This window comes from Kryptolebias marmoratus, linkage group LG8 (genome assembly GCF_001649575.2).
Source record: "Kryptolebias marmoratus isolate JLee-2015 linkage group LG8, ASM164957v2, whole genome shotgun sequence".
NCBI classification, from domain to species: Eukaryota; Metazoa; Chordata; class Actinopteri; order Cyprinodontiformes; family Rivulidae; genus Kryptolebias; species Kryptolebias marmoratus.
The window spans coordinates 20,827,566-20,850,920 of record NC_051437.1 but is presented as its reverse complement, the minus strand read 5'-3'; the positions used below and the strand labels follow the sequence as shown (position 1 = coordinate 20,850,920).

Sequence of the window (23,355 nt, the reverse complement as noted above, 5' to 3'; positions counted from 1 at the left end):
GGGGGGGGGGGGGGCAGTGTCACCGGACCAGAGGCGCGACCTCCTGAATTAAGGCATAAATGCTGCATGCAGGGGCGGGCGTCAGCGGAGGTGGGCGACCACTGTTACCTCAGGGCAGAGAGGTCTCGGTGTATTTCTGCAAGCAGGGCAAAAGCATCCGCAGCTGATGTGAGGTTTCTCAGACTGATTAATGATCCCAGAAGTAGAAGGCACGGCGTAGGAAGTGACGTGCATTTCACTGTAGTCGCTGCCACGCTACATGATTGGATCCAACAGCTATTCACCACCAGAATGCCTTTATTGTCTCTAAGTAGACGGTGTAATTAGCAGTGGCATTTAGATGATGGGCTACAGTGGAGTACGGAAAGAAAGGAAAACACCAGACACGCCATATGCAGGAAAGAAATAAATAATGATGACAATAATAAACTTTAAACCCAAACTGACAGAAGGGACATGTATGTGTTAGATACATCATACAGGACAGTTCACATAAGTAAGTAGCTATATCTGTAGCTTACTGAAATAATCATGACCAAGACCCGTAATCCCATCCTGGCTCTAAATCTGCACAGATGTCTTCTGAGCCTTGGTGTGACATCACAGATTACCAATCGGCGGGCCATGTTAAAGGCGCCCTGCGCGCGCAGCCAATGTGACGTGCAGGGGTTTAGAAGGTTGGTCATTGTTACATGTGAAGGATATCATTTGTGGTAATTTACTTCACATCTTATTAGAACATTTATTTCATTTGAATAATCCTTAGTTATCTTTCATAAAGATCAGTAGGATAAACATCAGCGGGGTGCCCATCATTTCATTAAGTCTGATGACAAACAACTGATGCGTGCATGAGGTGGCTAAACCCAGACAAGAAGCATTTCACATCCTGTGGCTGGATAAATTTAAACCGATACTGGACATGAATGGATGTCACATTCCTTTGTGAGCCCGGTGCACGCCGGGCGGCGCTCTGTTGTCCAAGCGATGATAAATGCAACACTTGTGTGTCGGCGAACATGGAGTGTTGTGGCAGTTTCAGTCACTCTGTTGACCGGCTGAGCGTGGATCAGCACGAACGGTCCCGTGGTTGGCACGGAGCAGCTTTCAGTGCCGCGAATAACGTTTGGTAGTTAATGAAACGAACTTGCGTCTCGCGCCATAAAAACGCAGAGGTTTGATTGCGTTAACGCAGGCCTCGCTCCCGTTCGCCGGGTGCCCTTTATTTCAAATCGTGTTTTTTAATGCTGTGCAAACCCATATTACATTTTAGGATACTAAAAAAAATCCACAGCCATAGCCACGGTTGTAACATTTTCGTTTCTTCACATTTTTAAAATAATTTGCATGTACCCTAAAAAGGTATATTTGCATTTTACTGCTCCTTCTAGTTATGTAAAAAAAATGACACAAAAGAAATGCATTTGAAAAGATCTACACACAGTTGGATACTTTTGCGTCACTCTGCAGGTTTTATATATTTAATAATGTCTGAAGACATCAGTAAGGCGACAATGCAAAACATAACACCTGCTGCATCTGCAGAGTAAACTTCACTCCTGTGACAGAGGCGCCGTGTTTGGATGCGAGCTGCCGTGTAATGTAAACCGCATTTCCATATAAAATCAGATGGGACCGTTTTGAATGTTTGGCAATTCCTTTATATTTGGTTATGGTTTAAATAAGGCCAGTTTCACTGCTCAGTTTGCAAGCTGCTGTCCACCATTTGATCAGTAGTCTTGTGTGATGCAAGAGTCCATTTTAAAAACACCCTAAATCAAACTCCCATCAGTTAGATTTTAATATTGGAGGGACGTTAAATCTCTTGTGAAATACGGCCCACAGTGTTATTAATATACGTTCCATCTCTTGGTCCAACACATAAAAGATGATGCATGTAAATTATTGAGCGCTGCATCGGATTTCTCCTCCTCTTGAACTCTGTTTGCGTTTTGCCCGACGTCTTTGTCACGTTGTGTTTTCGCGGCCTCGGTTTAAGGCAGCTGGCGTTTAAATGGGGTCTACGATTTGGTTTCGTCTTGAGGGTTACTGAGAGGCAAAGGGAGTTGCTGAAAGTATTGTTAGTTCAAAAAACAAAAACAAAACCTGCCGCTCCAGAAAGCAGATGTGACTGTGTCTGCATACAGGGTCAGCAGGACTGACCAGACAAACAGACAGGCAAAGCATCTGCCCGTCTGTTTGTGGCGTTGTTGAGGTATGCGTAGAATGCTAGCTATTCTTTCAAGCTCTGTCATTCTATACAGACTATGGAGCAATTAAAAAAAAACACTATGATATATTAAACTAATAATCTTTTTAAAATCCTTCTAATTTTAATTATAAACAGATAAAACCCTCACTAAATTTAGAGGTCCTCTCACAAAAGGCCACTGTATGTTATAATAATCCAGATTTGAGCCTTTTTTTTTTCTGGCGGTCACATGATAGACAGTAAAGAGCGCACAGAAGAATGGGGCTGATTCATGCCGCTTTCTCTTGTTCGCCTCCGTTTGGTCCCCTCTGTAGACAGAGGCGAGCACTGTGGCTACTGTCTGTCAAAAAGCATGAGACCACGTACCCTGACACGTCCCCCCACCACTCACAGCGGCTCCGTGGTCGGCAGCGTGTGAGGGTGCTGGGTGGCGTTGACGAGGCGGCGAGTCCTCTGGCTTCTTTGGGCGAGATTGTGAAGTTGAAATACAGGGATCCAATCAAATCCAAAGGGTCGGGTGGGGATTTTAATACATCACATGTCTGTCTCTCTCTCCCCCACCACTGTCCTCCTCTGTTGTGGCTTCGAGACATCCTTGACCTTTTGGTGCATTTTCCTTTCCTCTTGACCTTCTTATACCTGTACGTTCATGAAGAAAGGCGCCTGAGAAGAGGCTGCTCGGCGCAAACTGGTGGCAGCTGTCTGTTATGATGTGTGCAGCAGTCGTCAAGCTTCTCTTGACCTCTGATCATCTCCGCCCGCTTCGTTATCTCTTTCGTCAGCCCGCAGATTCTAAGATGGCTGAAAATTACGCCCTGGTCAGTGTAAAACGCCGGAGCAGTGACGAATGTGTTTTCACCCCTCGCTTCCGTACAAAGAGGACATGTGAATACACGCAGGTGCGCATGGGTTTTTATGCGTTTTTTTGCAACTCGTCGCTCAATCTGTTCATCCTCATGAGCTGTTAGGTTTGATCACAGGCTCGAAACTCGCACAGCCTGGCTTTGTCTCCTCTTCCCATTCACAGTAAGAAAGCACTATCAGTTAGCAGTAAGATCCTGCCAAATCTTGGTCCACTCCTAGTCGCTAAGCCATCTGTGCAGCAACCAAACCAATAAGTTTATCTAATTCTGTTCTGCAAAATCAGACTGAACTTCAGAACCAAACAAAGGCTTAAAAAAGGCTTATTTGTTGCTTTTTAAAATATATATATATGATGTGTTTTATTTTACACTTATAAATTTTCTCTCCATAATCCAACTCACTGTCAATTTCCATGGCCTATATGAGCTGTCCTGGATTGAAAAGGCTGATCAGTAACTTATTCAGATGTGTTCACTTAGCCTTTTGTTCCTTAGCCCCCCTCATTTGCATCAGAAAAGTGGTGTCAGGCTGAGACGTTGGACGCCAAGGTCAATTTGACTTTCTGTAAGGCACAGCTCCATGAATGTCAGATCCTAGAAACAGATTGCGTTAACTTTGCATTGTGGTTCCACCAGGAAGGACGGCTAATAAAGTCAAAGCTGGGTGGACTTGATTATATTAAAGGAAATCCCAGAAATCTTTATTTAGTTGTTGTTGCTGCTTTGTGTACGACATGGAGTGTGACTGTGCTTTTCCTCAAGTATGATTAAAATCAAGATTAGCACGCTTCAGAAGTCTGTCCCAGCCTCACTGTCCTATATTCTGACAAAACAGTCTGTCTGATAAAAAAAAGACTGCAGAGGAGTACAGTGAGAGGAAATGAATGTTATATATAACATATACAACTCTCAAGTCTGAGGTGAGTCGGTGAGCGTTTATATTGTTTGTTCGAGGAGTAAAATGTTGTAAACAATAGCCTGGCTGAGCACATTTACAGATAAAAACAATAATCTATCAGAGAAGACGAGCCTTGCACTGGCTCACAGCTCTGGTACCTTCATGAGAGACTGCCACAAGGACAGAAAGTTCTCAGAAGCTGATTTCACACATGTTGAATGTGAGGACAGTTCAACTCAGAGTTTTTCCACGGTGAAGCGTTTCACAGTCCTCCACGATTTTCTGCGGGCGATGTGTTCTCGCTGATAAAAACACGAGGAATGGCGTGCAATTAAGCGTAGCCCTGGAACGCGAGCGAACCTAGACGTCTGCGCAAAGTGCTCGATGTGGAAAATTGACGTGCTCTTCGACGGGGCTCCTGGCCGACTGGCTTTGCGTTGGTATCAGAAGCGCATGCACCTGAAGGTATCTGCAGCGGTGGGTGGGGAGCAAGTGGAAAATGCCAAACAGGTCAGCGGAACAGAAAATGAAAGATCGACGGCCACCAGCGCTCTTGGTTACTCGCAGCGAATGCTTTCAAAGATTTGCTGATACGTTTGGCTGTGTCTCAACAAAGTGATTTAGCAGAGGGCTGGGGGGAGAAGCTGGACAAAAAGTAAATAGTCTAAACTCGAACCACTTTGTCAAAGTTCTCAAAATGATTTATTATGTGTTTCTCACTCACTCCCACCGCATCTTCTGTTGTTTAGAAGATGACCGCAGCTATGCTGATGTTCAGCTGGAGCAAGTTCTCTACACAGCAGTTGAGAGCTGAACTGAAAGCTTAAGAAGCTACCTGCGTGCATGCTTCTTTCTTTTTTAAACAATTCGTGTCTTCTCAAACCAAGCAGTTCACTCTTAATACCTGTCTAATCACTGTCCCCGTCTGTCCCTCTAGGTCTGCGAGTGGAGCAAGAGCTGGTGACATCGTATCCCCAGGTGGTTGTGGTGCGGGTCCCCACGCCCTGGGTTCAGTCTGACAGTGACATCACTGTGCTGCGCCACCTGGAGAAGATGGGTTGTCGGCTAATCAACCGGCCCCAGGCCATACTCAACTGTGTCAACAAGTTTTGGACCTTTCAAGAACTAGCCGGCCACGGGGTGCCTCTTCCTGACACCTTCTCTTATGGTAAATTGGTGCTTGATGCTTGTGTTTCTTGCACTGTTGATGAGCCGTTTCACTTAGCTTTGTCTTAGCAATAGCACAAGTCTTTGAGTCGGGTGACGCAGCTGATTCTGACCTGAACTACACCTCACCCTTTTACCGCTTGTCTTGTTTACTACTTATAGCTCTTGGGGGTTTGTGCAAACAGCACAATGTGGCCTACAGTTACCGAGGCAGAATATAGAACAGAGGAAAGAACATGAAATGCACAAACAGTTGTCCTTCGCAGCACCACGACTTCCTTTAGGCTGCACACACACACCTACATTCTCCCTTAGCTTCTTTGTGAAATCTAGTTTTTCTTTGTTATTGTTGTTGTTGGTGTTATTGGGTTTATTTTCTGTACTCATTGATTTTTTTTTTTTTTTCAAGACCAGACAAAGACTGACAACCAACAGCACACATTTTTGTGTTTAAACCCCTGCGGTATTCATGAGAGCAGAAGGAGAAGGATACAGACAGAAAGGGGGGGGGGGGTAAGGGGGTTGGGGTTTGGCCTACATTCCATGTGTCTCTGTGCACAGTAGGCCAGGCGATGCATGCACAGCAGCTGGAGAGCTTATGTAACAACCGCCTCCCACCACCATCACTGACACACATGCCCTTTTGAGATTTTTCAAAATAAAACATGCAATAAACCTGGCTGCTTCGACCGCAGCAGATTACAGTGTGGCTGTAGCCACATTCTGTGTCAGCTATCTCCTCCTCCTCCTTTCTGTGTCCTTTTTTCTCCTCTCCGTGCAAACATGTGTGATGTGCTTCATCAGGGGAGGAAAGGGACAAGCTCGTCATGATCATTTGCATCTGCTCCTCTGACTAAATCCAAACCAAGACCAGAATGGAAATAATGAAGACTGCGAATCGGCATCAGAAGCGCAGAGGGGAAGAATGTGGAAGTGGATTGTTAGCTCGTGGTTTTCTAACACATTTTTAATCTTTTCTCAAGCCGAGGCGGAGGAAGCCCGAGCACATCTGTTACAGCAAGCTGTCATCGTAAATCATTGTCAGATACGGTCAGCTACTTCACATTAGGTTCATCGGGCTGAGACTCCTCCGTTCTTATCTCATGAATCTGAGCTCAGGACAACACTCCTACAGCCTTCCTGTTTTGAGGCGCTCCTGTTTCCATGGCAACATGCTATATTCCTTTGCCTCGCCGCGCCAGGCTGGCTGTAATATGTGAACCACGCTATGAAAACAAGAGCAGCTTTGAATGTGGGACTGTGTGCGTGTTTATGTGATGTAATCCTTTGATTCCTTTTTTTTTTTTTTTAGGGGGGCACGACAACTTCCGTAAGATGATCGACGAAGCAGAGCCGCTGGGCTACCCGGTGGTGGTGAAGAATGCACGTGGCCACAGAGGTAGGACACCATCCCTATTGCTTCCTGTCGCTCACTCGGCCCCGCCACACGACACCTCAAAAATGTCCACGCTCCTGGGAATTCAGCCCACCCTCGCATGAAATTCATTGACAGAGTGTTAAATGATTACCACTGTGGTGCCGCCGCGAACACAAAATAGAAGCTCATAAAGCTCAGTTAATCATTTCAGTTTAAGGTCTTCAAGCAGACCCCGGTTTCTTCACTTTGTCTAAATTCAAAGAGAGATCTTCAAGAGATCAGCCGGCGTCTGATAGGCCCATTAGCTCTTTTCTATTCATAGTTATCACCGTCAGAGTGGCTCTACGATTGTGTGAAGGAATTACGATGCTTCTACCAGGCTTCCACCACAGCCATTGTTCGGGAAAAGCAGTCGTTTGTCAACAGCTTTCATGACCTTTTTTTATGGAGTCTCCTTGGTTGTTTTCAGTTTTTATGTAGCTAGAAACACACCGAAAACCAGCTTCATTCATATATTTAGTACCTGCTCAAAATGTCATGACTTCTAGGCATTAAAAAATATAAATATAAATATGCCAAATATAGATTACCACAGTCATTTATTTGGATTTGAACTATTTAGAGTAATAACATAGCTGTCTAGGAATGTTTGTAATGAAAATATTGTATTCCTGTGATGCATTTTTTTTTTTCACATTCTGATCATTTTACTTTTTTTTTTTTATTATTTTCCAACATGACACGTAACTTTAGAGGTCCTGACAGGAAGGAGACAGGGCCAGGTGGTGCTAATTAAAACAGGCATCTTCTATCCTCTGTGAGAAGCTGCTCTGAGTGACTGTCCCGTCCCGGTGTTTGAGGAATGAGAAATGACACAGGACTCGCTCGTCAGCGACCTGCTGCTTGTCAGCAAAAAGCTATAAGGACGCTAATAACCTGCACTTACACGGAGCACGTCGCGGCTCTTGCTAACATCTTGTTTTATGTTGCTATAAACAGGTTTATGTGTGATCTCAGCCTGAAGACTAGCTCATCTTTTTCTTTCTTCTCCTCATTTAGTCTCTCCTTCTTTCTCTTAGGCAAGGCCGTGTTCCTGGCACGGGATAAACACCACCTGACAGATCTGTGTCACCTGATCCGCCACGATACCCCCTACCTGTTTCAGGAGTACGTGAAGGAGTCGCATGGTCGTGACGTGCGGGTGGTCCTGGTGGGCGGCCGTGTCATTGGCTCCATGCTCCGCTGCTCCACCGACGGGCGCATGCAGAGCAACTGCTCCCTGGGTGGGTAGATGCCTGAGAAGCAGAGATCGCACATGTTTATTCACCGCACACATCCGCCACACCGGTCCCTCCTCGTAGTTTACAGCACTGCTGCGACGAAACGGTTCAGCTTTTAAATGTGCAGGCCTTTTTATTAGCATTTATGGTTTGAGTTTTATAAAGCGACAATCTCCATGTGAGCTCGTAGTCAGGTGGAATTCACCCGCTCCACCTGGTTTGGAGCACGCTGGAGAATCAGGAAAACTTGTTTTGAATTCACCTCCAGGTCTTGAAGTGACAGCGGTCCTGTTGATGAAGCTGATTTTTAGTGTCAGAGCATCAGCAGGTTGTGGTGCAGCTGAGGTCGTAATGCTCGCTGACATATTTGGGTCATCACTCATCGGGATAATCGGAATTTATGTAACAGCTCGTGTTGACACCTCCACTTAACTTAATTGATTCTGAAATCCTTTTAATTTAAAATCCTACTATGTTTTTCTACTTTATTAATCTAATCTTTGCGATTTCTCTCAAAAGGATTCAGCGCAGCTCTTATTCTGTGGATGAAAATCAGCATTGTGGATCACAAACAGCTGCAGGTATTAACCGGCCCCGTGTGTTTCTGAACCGGTAGGTGGTGTGGGGATGATGTGCCCCCTCAGCGAGCAGGGCAAGCAGCTGGCGATCGAGGTGTCCAACATCCTCGGCATGGATGTGTGTGGCGTTGACCTGCTGCAGCTGAACGACGGCTCGTTTGTGGTCTGTGAGGCCAACGCCAACGTGGGCTTCATCGCCTTCGACCAGGCGTGCGGCATAGACGTGGCGGGGATCGTGGCCGACTTTGCCTTGTCCATGCTCCCCAGCCGCCTCACCCGTAAGATGTCCCTCCTGTCCGTCGTGTCCAGCGCCAGCGAGACGTGCAGCGAGCCCGAGGTGTGCATCGTGCCGGCGGGCGGCGGCTCGCTGCCCGAGGCCGTCTGCAACATGAGCGTGGGCTCCACCTCCAGCGAGAGCGACCCCGAGCTGGCGGAGCCCTCGCAGTCGTCGCCCCGTCACTCCAACACCCCCGCCCTGCCCGATCTCCCTGACGCGACCTACAACTTCAACACCCTGCTGGCCAACGAGATCAAACTATTGACTGAGTGAGGTTTCACGCAAGCTCACGCTCACACAAACAACCGCAGATGCAACGCATACTTACACCCGTAGGATCATTCCCCGCATATCAGCCCGAAACGCTTCCATCTGAAACGTTCCGCGCAAAACAAAAGCTGAGAGAAACAGAACACACATCGACACAAACCGCAGAAACATCCAAACGTGAGCCTTCTCTCTGAGAGAAAAAGATCTGAGGCTGCTCCCCTGACTTTTTGTTTCTTTACAAAACTCCAAATCCCACAAACTTATGATGTTTAACATATTCTCTAAAAAACAAAACTGGCCTTTCCTTTTATGTAGGTGTATTTTTATCTATGGGGGAAAAAAATGTCAGCCGCGTTTTTATCCTCCTCTCAATGCAGGTTGTCTTAAAAGGCTTTCCTGCTGCCGTCAGGTTTGGCGGACTGGAAGCAAAATGAATTGTTTTGAGCTTGAATACATATCCTCACGCTAGGCACAATTACATTCAGCAGGTCCTAGTCTCGTTTTACCGTCACAGTCTCACGCATCAAAACTAATTCCTAACTCCTATTTTATTTTTTGCGTTCTCAGTGTTTGATCGTCATCAGCTGTAGTTGTCCGGTTTCAAAATCCACAAAATGCCTAGCACTTTAATCCAAACATTTCCATTTAAAAAACAAAAACAAAATATACCTCATAACAGCGATGTCTCACTGCCATTGAACGTTACAAACATTCAGACATACGATACATATCAGCCTAGACCCCGGAGGTTTCTGTCAGACGCCTCACACACACACACGGGGGTATTTCTTCCCTTAATGTCTAGGACCTAAAGATAAAATTGTGTATTATTTTTTTATGTTCCTTTAGATTGTTTTGTTTTGTATATATTACAGGTATTAAAATGAGCTTCACAGCATTCTAGTATCCAGTCAGTAAAACTGGAACGGCTGAAAAAGCTGCCAATTAACGTGTTTCTAAGCTGCTGTGGACAAACTAGATTGTACAGATTTTAAAAGGTGAAGATGGAAATGTGGTGCTAACAGCTGTGGAAAATGGTTAGACGTGATTTTCCGGTCATATTATTTGTAGACTTTTATTGTTTTCATTTTTTTTTTTTTTTTGTTCCTCTTTTGTTCTTGATAAAAAAAATAGAGAACCCACAAAATATGTTGGCATGTTGTACAAAGAAATTTTAATATTTTTTACAGTCTTTTCAAGTAGATCGTTTTTTTTCCTTATAGGAGGAAGAAAAAAAAACGTCCAAGGCTTTTAGATACCAAGAATTTAATGTTTACTCTTTTTTTTTTTTTTGTATAAATTGTGAAATAAATGACCAAATCAAAGCATTAGCTGCAGTATTGTCCCTTCTTTAGGAATAACCTCCAACCTTGATCAAAAGCACAAACATAGCGAAGCTGGAAATGAGACGTTGGTGACTTTAGGCTCGTAACCCTTTCTGTTGAACACGTCTCAGGGAAGCAGCCTGGATCTCAGCCCTGACGCAGGCACGGAAAAAAATAAAAAATCCATCCGAGCGAGACATACGTCACAAACACAACACAAGCTTACACGCAGACAAATAAAAGCCAAACACGAGAGCAACAGCGAAAAAAGGTTGTCAACTAGAGTATGTGGTGTACGCCATGGTTAACATGCACTTTTTTCCTGGCTTGTTTCATAACGTTCCTTGTTTTTTTTTCTTTCTAATTTATGGGATTTTTTTTTTTTTGTCTGTTTTAGTTTTTTGGAAGAAAGAAAAAGTGGGTTTGTGTGCACTAATATTGTCTCAATAAAGTGAAACCTCTGTGAAGCTTCATTTTTATCTCCCTTTGTTGTGGGCCAAATTTCCTGTCTGGAATCCTAGCAGCCCCCACCCCCCAACCCCCACGCTGGAGGGTCCCGGTTCAACATTCGCCAGCCGACAGAGAAGGGCAGCTTTTATTCCAGGTCTGCTGTCGAGCGATCGCAGTTTACACTACGGCTGTGATGTTGTCTGCTTATCTATATTATCCAAAACATCTGAGAAACTGTGAAATCTCTAAAGTGGGTGGTGATCTCCATCGTCCAGTCACATCTTGAACACTTAAATGGGTAAACTAGCTCCAGTAGTTGTCCCCGTCTAGTCTTTGACTTCGTGTCATTCCACCTTGTTTACAAGCGTAACAAGAAGACATCTTTGAAGACATTAGCAGCTTCACAGTCCCTGTTGTTGGATTCTTTTATTTATGACGGAGCGCATCGTGCCGACAGCGCCCTAGTAACCCTTTTTCGATTGTCTGGTTTCCTTGCGAGACGCTGATGAAAGCAGCTGAATTAGGGTTTCTGCTGGGTCCGATTTAGTCTTTAGAGATCAGCCGTCATGATGAAGTGGATTGCTACTGAGGGGAACTGGGAGGGCGCACGTTAGCAACACGGCGGAGGAGGGAAACGATGACGACTTGCTGGCGCAAGCGGCACCAGGCGAGCCTGAAACGAACTAGATAACTCTAGATGAGGCACTGTGTTCGAGCGCAGTGCCAATCTGAATTTTCCATTCTGCTGCTACTGAATATTTGGCCATGAAATTCAAAAAAAAAAAAAAGGGAATCAGCGATAATCCGAGTATTTCCATGTTTTGCTGACTGTCAATGCAAAGAAAAAGTATGATAATGCCAAAAATAAACACACTTTGTTGTATAATTCAGTACAATTAACACTAGTTAGTGTGATGGTTTTTAAAATGACTGCTTTGACAAAAAGAGTAAAATATTGCTTCAGAATTGTATATAAAGGTTTCGCGGCAGTCGTCAGGTAATTTAATATATGTTTTAAAAGCAGCCTGTGCTTTGCTGAAACGATTGTTCTGTGCTTTTATTTGCAGGAGAACGATGTGATGATTTTGCTCAGCTCCCTGCTGATGACTTGAGAAAATGTCTGTATGTGTTGAAGTGAATGACAGGTTCTGGACCGGTAGATGCAAAAATGTTACTTTATAAAGGTTTTCAGCAAACGCCCTTGGCCATATTTTCTGTTTTTTTTTTTTTTTTTTTTTGTATTACCTGNTATGTGTTGAAGTGAATGACAGGTTCTGGACCGGTAGATGCAAAAATGTTACTTTATAAAGGTTTTCAGCAAACGCCCTTGGCCATATTTTCTGTTTTTTTTTTTTTTTTTTTCTCTGTCTGACAATGTTTTTAAAAAAAAATGGTTCCCAAAAATGTTACTCACAAATGTTCAAAACGATGTAAATATGCATCCTTCTTTTTCTTTTTTTTAGTTTAAAATAAAGAGTCATTATTCAAACCAGTGAAACTGTGCCACGTCTTTCTTTTACTGTATCACTCAAATGTATAAGAACGTGCAATCGCATTTTATAACTGCATGTTTATTATATAAAATCTACCTAAATGTCGGGAATCCAGCGCCTTTATTCGCATGGGTGAATCATTTTGAGTCTTTATTAGCTGATGGAGCAGGTTTCCCAGCTAAAAGAAAAGGCAGGGGCAGCGTGTCGACTAGTCCAGACCGGCTTGTTGATCCGTCTCGGGCTGCACCAGCTGCAGCAGAATCCGGACTGATTCTGTCAGGTCGTGATTTGGTATCAGCTGGCTGGTCTGCAGGGCTGTGCACCCAAATCCCAGTGCCTGGCACAGAAACAAACACAAGCAGCGCAGCTGTCAGGCTCTCAGGGGAGAAGAAAAGCTGACTTTGTGTAATGATGTCACTGAAATTAGACTGCAACCCAATTGACTTCATTTAACGCCCTCTGTTTATCCTCGTGACATCTTGAAATGTTACGCTGTTCTCCAGCAAAGTCTAACTAAAAGAGAATGGACGTAGAAAAGTTTTTGATGGTCTGTAGGGTTACAAAGCTTACAATCTGTGTTCGCTAAGATAACGAACAAATCGAGAGCTTCCAGTCTGATAGGTAAAGACAAAAACAGTAAAACTAAACTGTTAATGTATCAACTTATTCATAAGAGTCCACGCTGGTGTCCATGGCAGTTCTCCCAGTGGAAAACCACTGCTCTCCTAAAAACTTCACCTCATGTCTGCAGTTTGGTAAAGATCATTTAGACAAGTCAAAATAGTACCATGGTTTGGGCCTGGTTTGCTCAGGATTATATCAGGAAATTCTTTACGAAAACGCCAGAATGTCATAAAAATTTACATCACGCTGCAAGACTGTGCATACAAAACAGGAGGCATGTAAAACTAAAGGCTGAAGTTCAGGATAGTTAACCATCAAGATTTAAAAGCTGAAGCTCCTTTTTAGTTTAGGTTTGTGTCAGATGTTGTGTCCAACGCTGTATTTATCTCTCAGAGATATGCAATACTTTGTTTTCTTCAATTATAAAATCACTTAGTGTTACCTTTTTTTTTTAACATAAATTGTTTTAATCAGATTCTGTGGTTCCATTTTTAAGACTCTTGGAAATGGTTTCAGGTTCTAATAATGCAAAAATGTTGAAATTTTGGAAGGTTTTATCCAAATGAAATAGTTTGCTCTCTTTTTGCTGCTCAGTATGGTCGGTGTAGCTGTTGGTGAAAAACAAAGGATCCAACTGAAATCAGCCCCAACAACCCAACACATCACAAAACACAGATATGCACCTTTAAATATATCTGTAGGTCTAATGTAGCCATCCGTGTTTGCACGTGTTCAGTCCCATTTTCATCCTCTCTCTTGCTCAAGAACCAGCTGATATAAAGACTTTGACACGGTGGGCCCGTCTGGTGTTTTGCAAGCCGTGAGAGGCACAGATACATTTCCAACACCACTTTGACCTCATTTTGCATGACCCACTGGAAACCTGATGATTCACCTCCCATCTTGTTGCTGAGAGACACAAAAAGCCTTCGCTACCCGAAGCTTTGCCTTACGCAGATCCTGGAAACCAAGGTGGGGAGTCAGACTGTCGTGACAGACCAATAAACCACCACTAATTCCCACCTCCTGCTCACAGCGTCACCAATTAGACCTAATCCACTCTTGAGACAGCACTGGAAGGTGAATGGGGGAAACAGTGTCACGGTGTCAGGGCGAACCACATCGGGTGACTTACCTTCACGGAGTCGCCGCCAAGGAACCACAGCATGGCAAGGCAGTGGGCCAGCAGCGCTATCTGAGCTGAGTCTTTCCTGGGGTCGCTTTGTTCAAACTCTAACATGGCTCTCAGCATCTCATCCACCTCAGCTCGCTGCGATCTGTCAACTTAAGAGACAAACAAAGTTCTCGTTTTACATTAGAGCAGTAAAAAAAAAAAAAAAACAGTTTTGCACGTGATTCATAGTAGTTGTGTCAGTGAGATTCTGCTGCGTTTGTTTATTTGTAGAACTTGCATAACAGATTTTTTCCCCCCCCCCACTTTTTGTTAGTAAACACCACATAAAGCCTGGGAATTTGCATCCCAGCTAACAGGTTTTGCATCATATGTGGGGCAGCAGCTGCGATGCTGCTCAGCCGCGGCCGTGTCAGCGGCGGTCTCTAGACAGCCTTAAGCAGGCCCGCGTAAATCTGGGGTTTAGCTTTTAGGATCACACAGCAAGACAGATCAGCTAAATATAGCAGCGTTGACCCTGTTTGTTTTTTTTAAGTTCCTCTTAGTCTCATTCATTGGTTATCTTGTGCTGATGGAGCTCTTGGCTGCAGCAAAGAGCGTGATGCACGATGGACGAGTGAGGGGCATTTTCTGACGCTCCAGCATCGTGTGGCAGAAGACCCGAATAAACTGACAGAACTGCGATATTACCGCACACACACACACACACACACATGATGTAATATGACGCACCAGAGAAGGAGTTTGATAAGTTGGCGGGGCGTCGGATGTCTTGCATGCAGTTCTTGAAGAGTTCGGTCAGATGGCAGTGCCACGTACGTCCCACCTTCAGTATGAGCACAGGACCGTTAGACTAACTGGAAAACACAAAAAAATAAGACATGCAAGCACAATAACAAAACATCTTAGAAGTTATCATGATATTTGGACACTCTGCTGGGGTATATTTGAATATTTTAACAGTAAAATGTTTGTCTTATACTGTACGTTGCTGCAGCACCTGTTGCAACTTTCTGTCTGAAATACTTTATTTCAGCTCTTGTTTCTTTAAGATTGTATTACTTTTACCCTGGAAGGTCCTGTCTGCTATGATATGTCAGCTGATTGGTCCAAAATGGTTGAGTGAAAGGCTTACTGTTTGTTTGTGATCTGTCAGACTAGCTTTTTTAGGTAAACACTGGTCAAATGTGATTCATAGCCATGTAAATAAATAGTAGAAAATGGGCTTTTAGGCCTTTTTATGAACCCCGTTGTTCAGGGTGTAAATAATTTCACATTAATCTTAGTTAACACAGAGACCCTTTTACATGCTCAGATAGATTTATACGATGCTGAAAGTATGGGGGGGGGAGCATGGTATGAAAACAGGCACACCTCAGAGTACAAGGAACGAGCCACAGGTCTCTTCCCCTGTTTAACGAACACACCAGCCAAGAGAAAGTAGCCACGGCAGGTGACTGTGCTGTCCAGACCATACTCCTCACTGGCAAAGTATATCTGCGAACATCAGAGAAACAAACCAGGTGTTTCTATACCACATAAGAAACTAGAACAGCTTTGAAATTTCAGTAAAACTGTCATATGAGTCGGAACTGAATCGTCTTTAACAACAAGACCATTGCCTAGTCTAATTTATTCTCAATCACAAAGGAAAAAAACCCAAACCCATATGTTTTATTCTAGTAAAATTACAGGCTACAAAATGTAGCAATAATTCAAAAAAAGGAGGCGCATGTGATGGGTTGCATACTAGCGATTTCAAGTGAGTTTAACTGCATTAAGAGGGTTACAGGAATGATCCATAAACTTAAAGGTTCTCAGTTCTGAACGTATCACACACGTCTGTTTATGAGACTGCAGCACTGATCCAAATGGAGTACCGTATATCATCTAAACTACAGGAGAACAAAAAACATGAAGAATGACAGGAGGATACTGAACTTAAACAGCAGTGTAAGAACAGAATGGTCTGTTTCACTTGTCAGGAACAAACATGTCTGCTTTCTAAATTTCGTGAGACAAGGTATTCCTCGAAATGTTTATTTATTTATTTATTTTCGAGGAATTAAAATAAAAACCGGTTATGGATTCTTGCCTGTGGCACTTCTTGCTCCTTATTTCATCAGGGGTTATAAAAGTCCACGTGGCCAAGTTACTCCTGATAAATATGACACCTACGTCGTTTGCGAAGTGAAGCCGAGCTGTTTCCAGGTTTCCAGTGGCTGCATGGAAGCGGCCCATGCTCCTGTGCAGCCGGTGGTGGACCGAGTGACCGCATTCTGGGCTCTTCAACACCGCCCACTCAGCCTGGGATAGCAGCTCCTCCACAAGAGTGAAATTACCCAAGCCTGAGAACGAACCAGAAACATGCACAAACAAAAAACGTCCCCGTCGAAGCAGAAGAAGGGGTGCAGTTTTGAGGCTCGTGTCTTACCCATGTTGGCCTCGGCCAGCAGCAGGAAGGCCGGGACGAGCTGAACTGAGCTGCGGCCGTGGACGTCGATGGAGCAGCGCAGGCAGAACTGGGCAGCAGGCAGCGTCTCTTGGTGTTTGCCCTCGGAGAGTTTGCTCTGAGCCACCAGGCTGCAAATCTCAATCAGCTCTGCCTGAAAAAGGAAACAAATCTAATAGTTTTTTTTGTTTTTTAAACAGACTGAAAGAAGTGTCACATAAGTTCACAGATGAAAAAGGTGATTCTCTTTCACTGAAATTCTTATTACAAAAGTCTGGTTGTGAAAGTGCTCTGCGATGGCAAGACGAAGCACGAGACAAATCTCCTGCAGGAAGATCTTCATTCTGAACGTCAAACCTCAGCTCAAGCTGTTCACTTGTAGATTGTATGAAACAAACAAAAAGAAAAAACTGATGCTGATGTCAATGTTTATTTTACTTTCTGGGCTCATTCTCAAATTACTGGCCGCTCCAAGTCTGGATTTGGCAGCTTAAGTCTGAAACTAAAATCCTAAGAATGTATTGATGAGCATTTAAAAGACATACAGGACACAAGAAATCAAACAGTTTGTGGACTTAGGCTACATTTAATTTAGTTTAGTTTGTTTTATTTTGCTTTTATCTTGAATTTAAGTAAGATTAAAACACATACTGTATATTCCAAGGACTTCTTTTGCATGTGACTTGAACGCTTTCCAATAATTTTCACCTTTTTTCTTTGGTTTTCCATGCAACTGTCTTGCTGGAGGGCTGCCGGGGTACGGATGGGAACAAGCAACTGGCAGATTCTTTCATGGATCCCCACCCAGTCAGCCTGCTGGTGCTCTGCGCCGCTAAGGAAACAACACACAACATATATTTGTGCTTGGAAGAAGTCCTTCGCCGCCTTAAATGCAAGACTCTCGACGGAGGTTCGTTATGCTCAAGAGGTGCCAGCTTTTTCCTGATGTTGTCACCAACTGTCCTGCAGGGAAATCTGCATAAAGATAGCATAACGCTGGAATGATACGAAAGACAGTTAACAGTAAAATCTCACCTGAGTTGAATATTTCAAATGCAAAGTGAGTTTCAAATTTGTTATATGAGTTCATGAAGGACAAAATTGTACACTGTTACATATGTGGTCTGTAATTTTGTTCATCTGGTTCCCTTCCTCTGCACAGACTTAAGTGGAAACCATTTTGGCTATCCATGCATTTTTTTTTTAACTTTGGAGGATGTTTTTTTATCCCTTTGCATATGTCTTTTGAAACTTCAGAAATAAGCCTGTGGCAGGCAGGAGTCTGGTTATGCCACATCACCAGTAGTCGTCACACAAGCAAACTGGAAGTGAAGAGTTTATGGCCTGTTTCACAATTTCACCTCCAGTAATACCATTTATTGCAGCCGATTCCAAAACTAACTTGAAATGCTAACGCTGTGTTTCGACTTCCTGAAGAGAACTCGTTTCTGCTCCTGCGCCCTTTGTTTTGACTCAGATGCGATGGCTACAAATCTGCTTTTAATTCTGAAGAGAAAAGCAAAGAAAGCACGCACAATAAGTGGCTGTGAGCTCCCCGGGACTGACTACAGTGGTTCACCCCATCCATAAATCCCCACAGGGAGGGTCACCACATGCTGCTCCTCACGGCTTTGACTTGGCACCATCTTGTGCTCTGCAAACGAGTCGAGAGCCAATGGCAGAGCTGGTTTATGTGTAAATAAATAATGCTGTTGTGCTCTTTGTATCATCACATAAAAGACACAGGCGACACACTGGAGAACAAAAATAAACACCGTGCTAATGTGTTTCCCAGCTGCTCCTCTCCTTCGTGTCGGTGCTGTGACGTCCTTCGTGAAACGTTAGATTACAAAATGGCACACAGCGCCACCTAGTGTTTAAACCCCAGACACAGTTTCGCCAACCTCAAATACACACAATGTGGCCATTTATTTGTGCCTGTGTGGTATTAGAAAAGCTAACATTTGAAGGCAGGACAGCTAACTGTAGTAGAGTAATCTTACCAGTAATAGGTGACCCGACACTCGGTGCACTGTAAATGCGCTTCTCTTTCACAAAGTTCACAAAACCTTTCTTTTCCTTTGGGGAAAGCAAGAGGAATTACTTCAGATACTGCTCCCGAAACTTGAAGTTGAAAGTCCATTATTTAGGAAATACTTTTTTAGTCGTCGTTGTTGTTTTACGGCAGTTAAAGCTCAGGAATGGCTTAGCTTTCCAAGCTAACTAACAGGGAAGTTTATGGTCACCATGGAAACAACGTCAGACGTTTAAACGGCCGAGATACTTCACATACTGCGGGAAATAAGAGTACTCTTGTGTTTTACTATTGATTTACTATTTTAATCTATCTATCTATCTATCTATCTATCTATCTATCTATCTATCTATCTATCTATCTATCTATCTATCTATCTATCTATCTATCTATCTATCTATCTATTTATCTATCTATCTATCTATCTATCTATCTATCTATTTTTATTTTCATCAGCATACTTACTCTTTTCTGTCTTTCTTATTTTTTGTCTTACTGTTAGCTACTGCTCTTCTACTTTTAGTATAAAGGCTATAGCCTTTAGCTACTTTTAGCTACTGTTTAGCAGACTTTTAGGCCTTTTCCTTTTAGCCTTTAGGTAGCCTTTTGCAACTTTTAACTTTTGAAGTATTTAGCTTTTAGCTATAATTTGAGCTATCTTTGACTCTGATAGCAATTTGCCTCTTTGGCTTTTAGCTTGTGTTTGCAACATTTAGCCTTTAGCTGTTATTTGGTTTATTTTACCAACTGTTCTACATAATTCTTTTAACTTTACCAACCGAGGATCAGTGTTTTCAGTAAATTTCAGCATTCTCATTCTGCGCTCAGCTCACTGCATTTTGATAGAAAAAGGCATTTTTCTGGTTAGTTTATTAGTTGTCTGACGTTCAGTACATTAGCTTCACTTCAAAAAGTCACAAATCACACATATGTATCAAACTGTTCATTTAAATATAAAAATTGTATGTTTTATAGCAAATAAAACAAACAAAAAAGAAGAAGTGTGATGAAGACAATAAAAATAGCAAAGATTGCTATTTTTTATATTGATGGCTGTTAAAATCTGGTAATACTTCAGATAAAAACAGCCTAAACGTACCAAGAAATATATCATACATGAATTTAAGCACTTCACGCATTTTGTGACATTTATTTGAAGTACATTCTACACATCACTCAGCTTATGGTACAAAAATATATATTTTTCTAATTTGCTTAAATGAAAAAAAAAAAAGTCTAACGAGGACATCATTATTAGTGAAGGTTACATGTTGCAGCTGGATTATTTGTCTTCATTGGTTACATGTGACAACAGCAGAAGATAAAAATGTCTTAATAGGTGACCATCTCACTCATCTAGGATTTACAGATCATGACATGTCTAAATATTTCTCCTAACACATGCTAACAATCACACTATCTGAAGCCCGAGCACAAGGAGCTTAAAAGCTTTAAAACTCTTATTTTTTTAAAACGGTGACGCTGCTTTAGTTGTTTCGTTGCTGACGTTGATCTTATCGACGTTGCTCCTCCTTCGTCCGGTCACTCTTTCTTACGCAGGTGGATGTATATGATCCCGCTACACAACAGCAGAGGGACACACACCCAGGCCAGGATGAAGCAGTAGCCGAAGTACCCAGAAAACAGTTTTTTCGAGTCCTGAAGGATTTCCTTATTGTGCAGTGTGTAGATGAGCGCGGCAGAAAAGGCGTTCAGACCTTAAAGCACGCACAAAGCAACAGCAACTTACACAGAAGCTCGCCAAAACAGTACGAACCCTAAAAGTTTCACAAGTAATATCAATACAAAATACACTTTTATTAACACTCATGTACTCTTAAGGTCCGTGGAACTTTGAATAAGGAAATTAAGCTCCATCTGGAGGAAGAGCCAAACTCTTAACATCTTTCTCAAATGGTCTAATTACACAAAAAAAAGGTATTTTGATGACATGATTACCTGCAAAGACTTGACACAATCCAGTGACGTAGAAGAGTCCACCTTTAGACATGGTGACCAGCTGGCCCAAGAACACCAAGAAGGAGACTGCGGAGAAGATCACTGAGAGAACCATGAGGACCTGCACTGCATGCAGCCACTCTGAGAAAAGAAACCACATTTAAAGACTCATAACAGTTCTCAGATTTTATCTTGAAGTCAGGGCGGTTTGGAGTCCAGTCCATTTTCTTCACCTGATTCTTTTGTGGACGTACACAACCAGGTCTCCGTGGAGTTGTCCAGCCTACAGTTGTACCAAAGGTCGGAAAGTTTTGAGTCATCCCACACCCACCAGGTCTTTGAAAGGAGATCAGATATCGTAATTAAGAAACAAAACCATAAGCGTGTCATTAAAACGATCCAGTTCTAGATTCTCTCCATTCTCTGCCTGTGGAATTCAGGACATAATTTTAAATCTTGCTTCAAATATATATAGCTTTCAACAAACAATCTCTACCTTATTGCTTTATATTTTCCTAACAGAGCTCTTTGCTCTCAGGCTGCAGGTTTACTTGTGGTTCCTAGAGTTTCTAGAAGTAGAACGGGAGGCAGAGCTTTCAGTTACCACGCTCCTCTCTTGTGGAATCGACTTCCTGTTTCTGTCCATGAGGCTGACACCCTGTCTACTTTTAAAACCAGGCTTAGGTCTTTCTTTTTTTTTGACAAATCCTATAGTTGGGGTTTCCTGAGCTATCCCTTAGTTCTGCTGCTATAGGCTTAGATTACTGAAGGACAAACTGACCAGGTTTCCTCCCTCTGCAGCTGTCTTTACTCTTTCTACTCTCCATATTCATACATGCTGCTGCCGTTAACCTGTTTTTCTTCCCATAGGAACCCCACCTGGACCTCAAACCCCAGCCTGTCGCGAGGCAGATGGCCGCCCATCCTGAGCCTGGTTCTGCTGGAGGTTTCCTGCTGTCAAAAAGGAGTCGTTCCTTTCTATAGTCACTAACCTGCTGCTCAGGATGGGAGATTGTGTTGAAGTAAAGATTGGAGGCAATCTGCCGGCATCCTAAAATAGATTAGCACTGTAAAACGTACTGTATTAAAATAGGAAATGAATTGACTGTATTTGGATTTAAATCTAGATCTGAATTAGATTTGATTTGGGTTTGTTTGGTTTTTTTATATCGTGCCCAGAGATGACTTTTGCTGTGAGTTGGCACTGATATGTAACAAACTGAGTCATGACCTAAGTATGAGAATTACCTTTTCCATAGTTGCAATGAACAGCATTGCCAGCGTGATGACATGCAGCAGGGTGACAAACATGAGAAGTAAAGCCATTTTGAATTTCCTGCAAAAAAACACGAGAAAAGACATTTCACTGTTTGTCCTGGGCCTGTGTGATGCCTTCATGAAGTCAAAACAACTTGGGTGGACCTAATAAAACAGAGCCAAAATGCAAACTCTCAAAGTCCCTTTCCTGCTCAAGAGCAACAGGATAAAAAAGTCTGCAGTTCAGCTAAAATCTGGATATGACAGATGCTGAAAACCTAAGTCTGAAGAAAAGCTTTGCATTTTAGGCACATTTTTTGGGTCATTTTAATGTTCAGCACTGGTGTGGCAGTCATAACAGTAGTGACACCTATTTTAATTTATAATAAAAAGAACATTCAGTGAGATAAAGGGGGGTAAAAGAAGACCTACAGTGGAATACGAACAGGATGAAACTGTCTGTGAAGATCCTAATCTGTGGAAAAGGCCCATTTGGGTGGGCGATGGAGTCACAATTATGTTGTTATGTTAGATCTCATTAATCACACAGAAGTGACAGGGGAACAAAGACAGTTACAAATGATTATTTTTGAAGATGAAAATAAAGAAAGTGAACACAATCAAAGGACACACAGGCAAGAAATTACCCTATTTGTTCTTGTTGAAAAGTTGTATGCACATTGCTCTATCACAAGAACAGGTTGAAGACAGGTTTTTAGCAGCTTTTTGGGGTTTTAAGTCAAATAAAAACAAGTACTTGAAGCTATTTTTCTTAAATAATCATCTGGAACTAAGATTTACTTACATATTTCATGAAATAGCATGGAAATTCAAGGGGAAAAAAACAACTTACCCCAGACTTTGCTTGTTCGATTTAAAAAGATCTCAACAACTTGGGAACAGCTCCTCCACTCTACAACATCGTGCCCGTTTTGGAGGTCCACACTTTCCTCCAGCCTTGCCACACGCCTTCTATTTATTTATTGTCTTCAGGCTCTATAACTGCAAAGTTTCCAAGGAGAACGCCCATTTCCTCTGTGGCGAGCACAGAGCTCCCTCTTACCCAGCCTCCGTCGGTCAGCATGCATCATCATCCAGAAAGTCTCAGAGGAGACCCACCCATAAGGCAGCAGAGGCACATGAAACCACATGAAAAAGATTTTCTCTGTAAACAGTTGACTAGAAGTGCTCTCCGGCCTGTGGAGTGAGTGCGCTAATGTGCATCATTCATTCATGACATGGAAAAATAAACACACAGCTGCAACATAGCTCGCATTTTTTGCACCAGAGCAAACTGAATACGATGAGCGCCACGGTCACACGTTAAAAACCTGAGCAACAAACAGCTCAGCAGCACCTTTTTGAACCAGTGTTTTTAAAGGGAGTTTTGCACCTTTTAACGCTTTTTTAATTCTCTTCTTTTACAGGATAAACCAGGGTTTAGAAAAAGGTCTGGGGCCCTCGTGATTCTCAGGGCCTGAGGGCCCGTCCCGCCTGAGCACATGCTGTGATGTTACCAAACAGATGACAAAGCTTTAGAAATAGTTAAACTTTTCAGTAATATGGTGCAGAGCTACAAAGGAACTAAAGAGGAACAAATGATGAGCTCCTGAAACCGGTTATATCAAAAACACAGCCTTAGTTATTTACATATATAGACATAAACATACACTATATACAGCACATTAAACATTTTTTATCCACA

At 42.8% G+C, this 23,355-nt stretch overlaps 3 protein-coding genes across 4 annotated transcripts in view; 1 reads left to right on the top strand and 2 right to left on the bottom strand.

Moving 5' to 3' along the window:
* rimkla (ribosomal modification protein rimK-like family member A) overlaps window positions 1-11,520 on the top strand; it is a 12,920-nt gene extending 1,400 nt beyond the window's left edge. The window contains exons 2-5 of the mRNA XM_017417833.3: window positions 4,911-5,141; window positions 6,453-6,539; window positions 7,598-7,801; window positions 8,415-11,520. Of these exons, the coding sequence (XP_017273322.1) occupies window positions 4,911-5,141; window positions 6,453-6,539; window positions 7,598-7,801; window positions 8,415-8,926 (1,034 nt within the window). The 3' untranslated portion in view covers window positions 8,927-11,520. The remainder of the gene's footprint in view (window positions 1-4,910; window positions 5,142-6,452; window positions 6,540-7,597; window positions 7,802-8,414) is intronic.
* A 521-nt stretch (window positions 11,521-12,041) lies between these two features.
* On the bottom strand, window positions 12,042-18,628 carry zmynd12 (zinc finger, MYND-type containing 12). Of its 2 annotated transcripts, none has more exons than XM_017417834.3 (8): window positions 18,403-18,628; window positions 17,108-17,231; window positions 16,382-16,553; window positions 16,126-16,295; window positions 15,322-15,444; window positions 14,680-14,773; window positions 13,951-14,099; window positions 12,042-12,528 (listed from the first exon to the last, which is right to left on the bottom strand). In XM_017417834.3, the coding sequence occupies exons 1-8, from the start codon at window positions 18,540-18,542 to the stop codon at window positions 12,400-12,402; spliced, it is 1,101 nt and encodes a 366-aa protein (XP_017273323.1). In that variant the 5' UTR covers window positions 18,543-18,628; the 3' UTR covers window positions 12,042-12,399. The 2 variants fall into 2 exon arrangements, with proteins under 2 accessions (XP_017273323.1, XP_024862031.1); XM_025006263.2 differs by lacking the exon at window positions 18,403-18,628 and adding an exon at window positions 17,935-18,164.
* Window positions 18,629-19,567: 939 nt separating this feature from the next.
* On the bottom strand, window positions 19,568-22,686 carry LOC108236757 (epithelial membrane protein 3-like). Its single transcript, XM_017417640.3, has 5 exons — window positions 22,504-22,686; window positions 21,642-21,729; window positions 20,627-20,729; window positions 20,394-20,534; window positions 19,568-20,152 (listed from the first exon to the last, which is right to left on the bottom strand). The coding sequence occupies exons 2-5, from the start codon at window positions 21,717-21,719 to the stop codon at window positions 19,977-19,979; spliced, it is 498 nt and encodes a 165-aa protein (XP_017273129.1). The 5' UTR covers window positions 21,720-21,729; window positions 22,504-22,686; the 3' UTR covers window positions 19,568-19,976.
* Window positions 22,687-23,355: the final 669 nt, after the last annotated feature.

What these genes read in the sequence shown, in the direction of transcription:
- zmynd12 (XM_017417834.3), bottom strand. Translation starts at nt 18,542, where the DNA reads ATGGACTTTCAACTTCAAGTTTCGGGAGCAGTATCTGAAGTAATTCCT. An exon ending in TGTCGGGTCACCTATTACTG is followed by an intron (nt 17,232 to 18,402) that starts GTAAGATTACTC and finishes TTGTTTCCTTAG; the next exon opens with CGGCGCAGAGCACCAGCAGG. An exon ending in GCTGGCCGAGGCCAACATGG is followed by an intron (nt 16,296 to 16,381) that starts GTAAGACACGAG and finishes GTTCGTTCTCAG; the next exon opens with GCTTGGGTAATTTCACTCTT.
- LOC108236757 (XM_017417640.3), bottom strand. Translation starts at nt 21,719, where the DNA reads ATGGCTTTACTTCTCATGTTTGTCACCCTGCTGCATGTCATCACGCTG. An exon ending in TACGTCCACAAAAGAATCAG is followed by an intron (nt 20,535 to 20,626) that starts GTGAAGAAAATG and finishes TTCTTTTCTCAG; the next exon opens with AGTGGCTGCATGCAGTGCAG. An exon ending in ATTGTGTCAAGTCTTTGCAG is followed by an intron (nt 20,153 to 20,393) that starts GTAATCATGTCA and finishes GCGTGCTTTAAG; the next exon opens with GTCTGAACGCCTTTTCTGCC.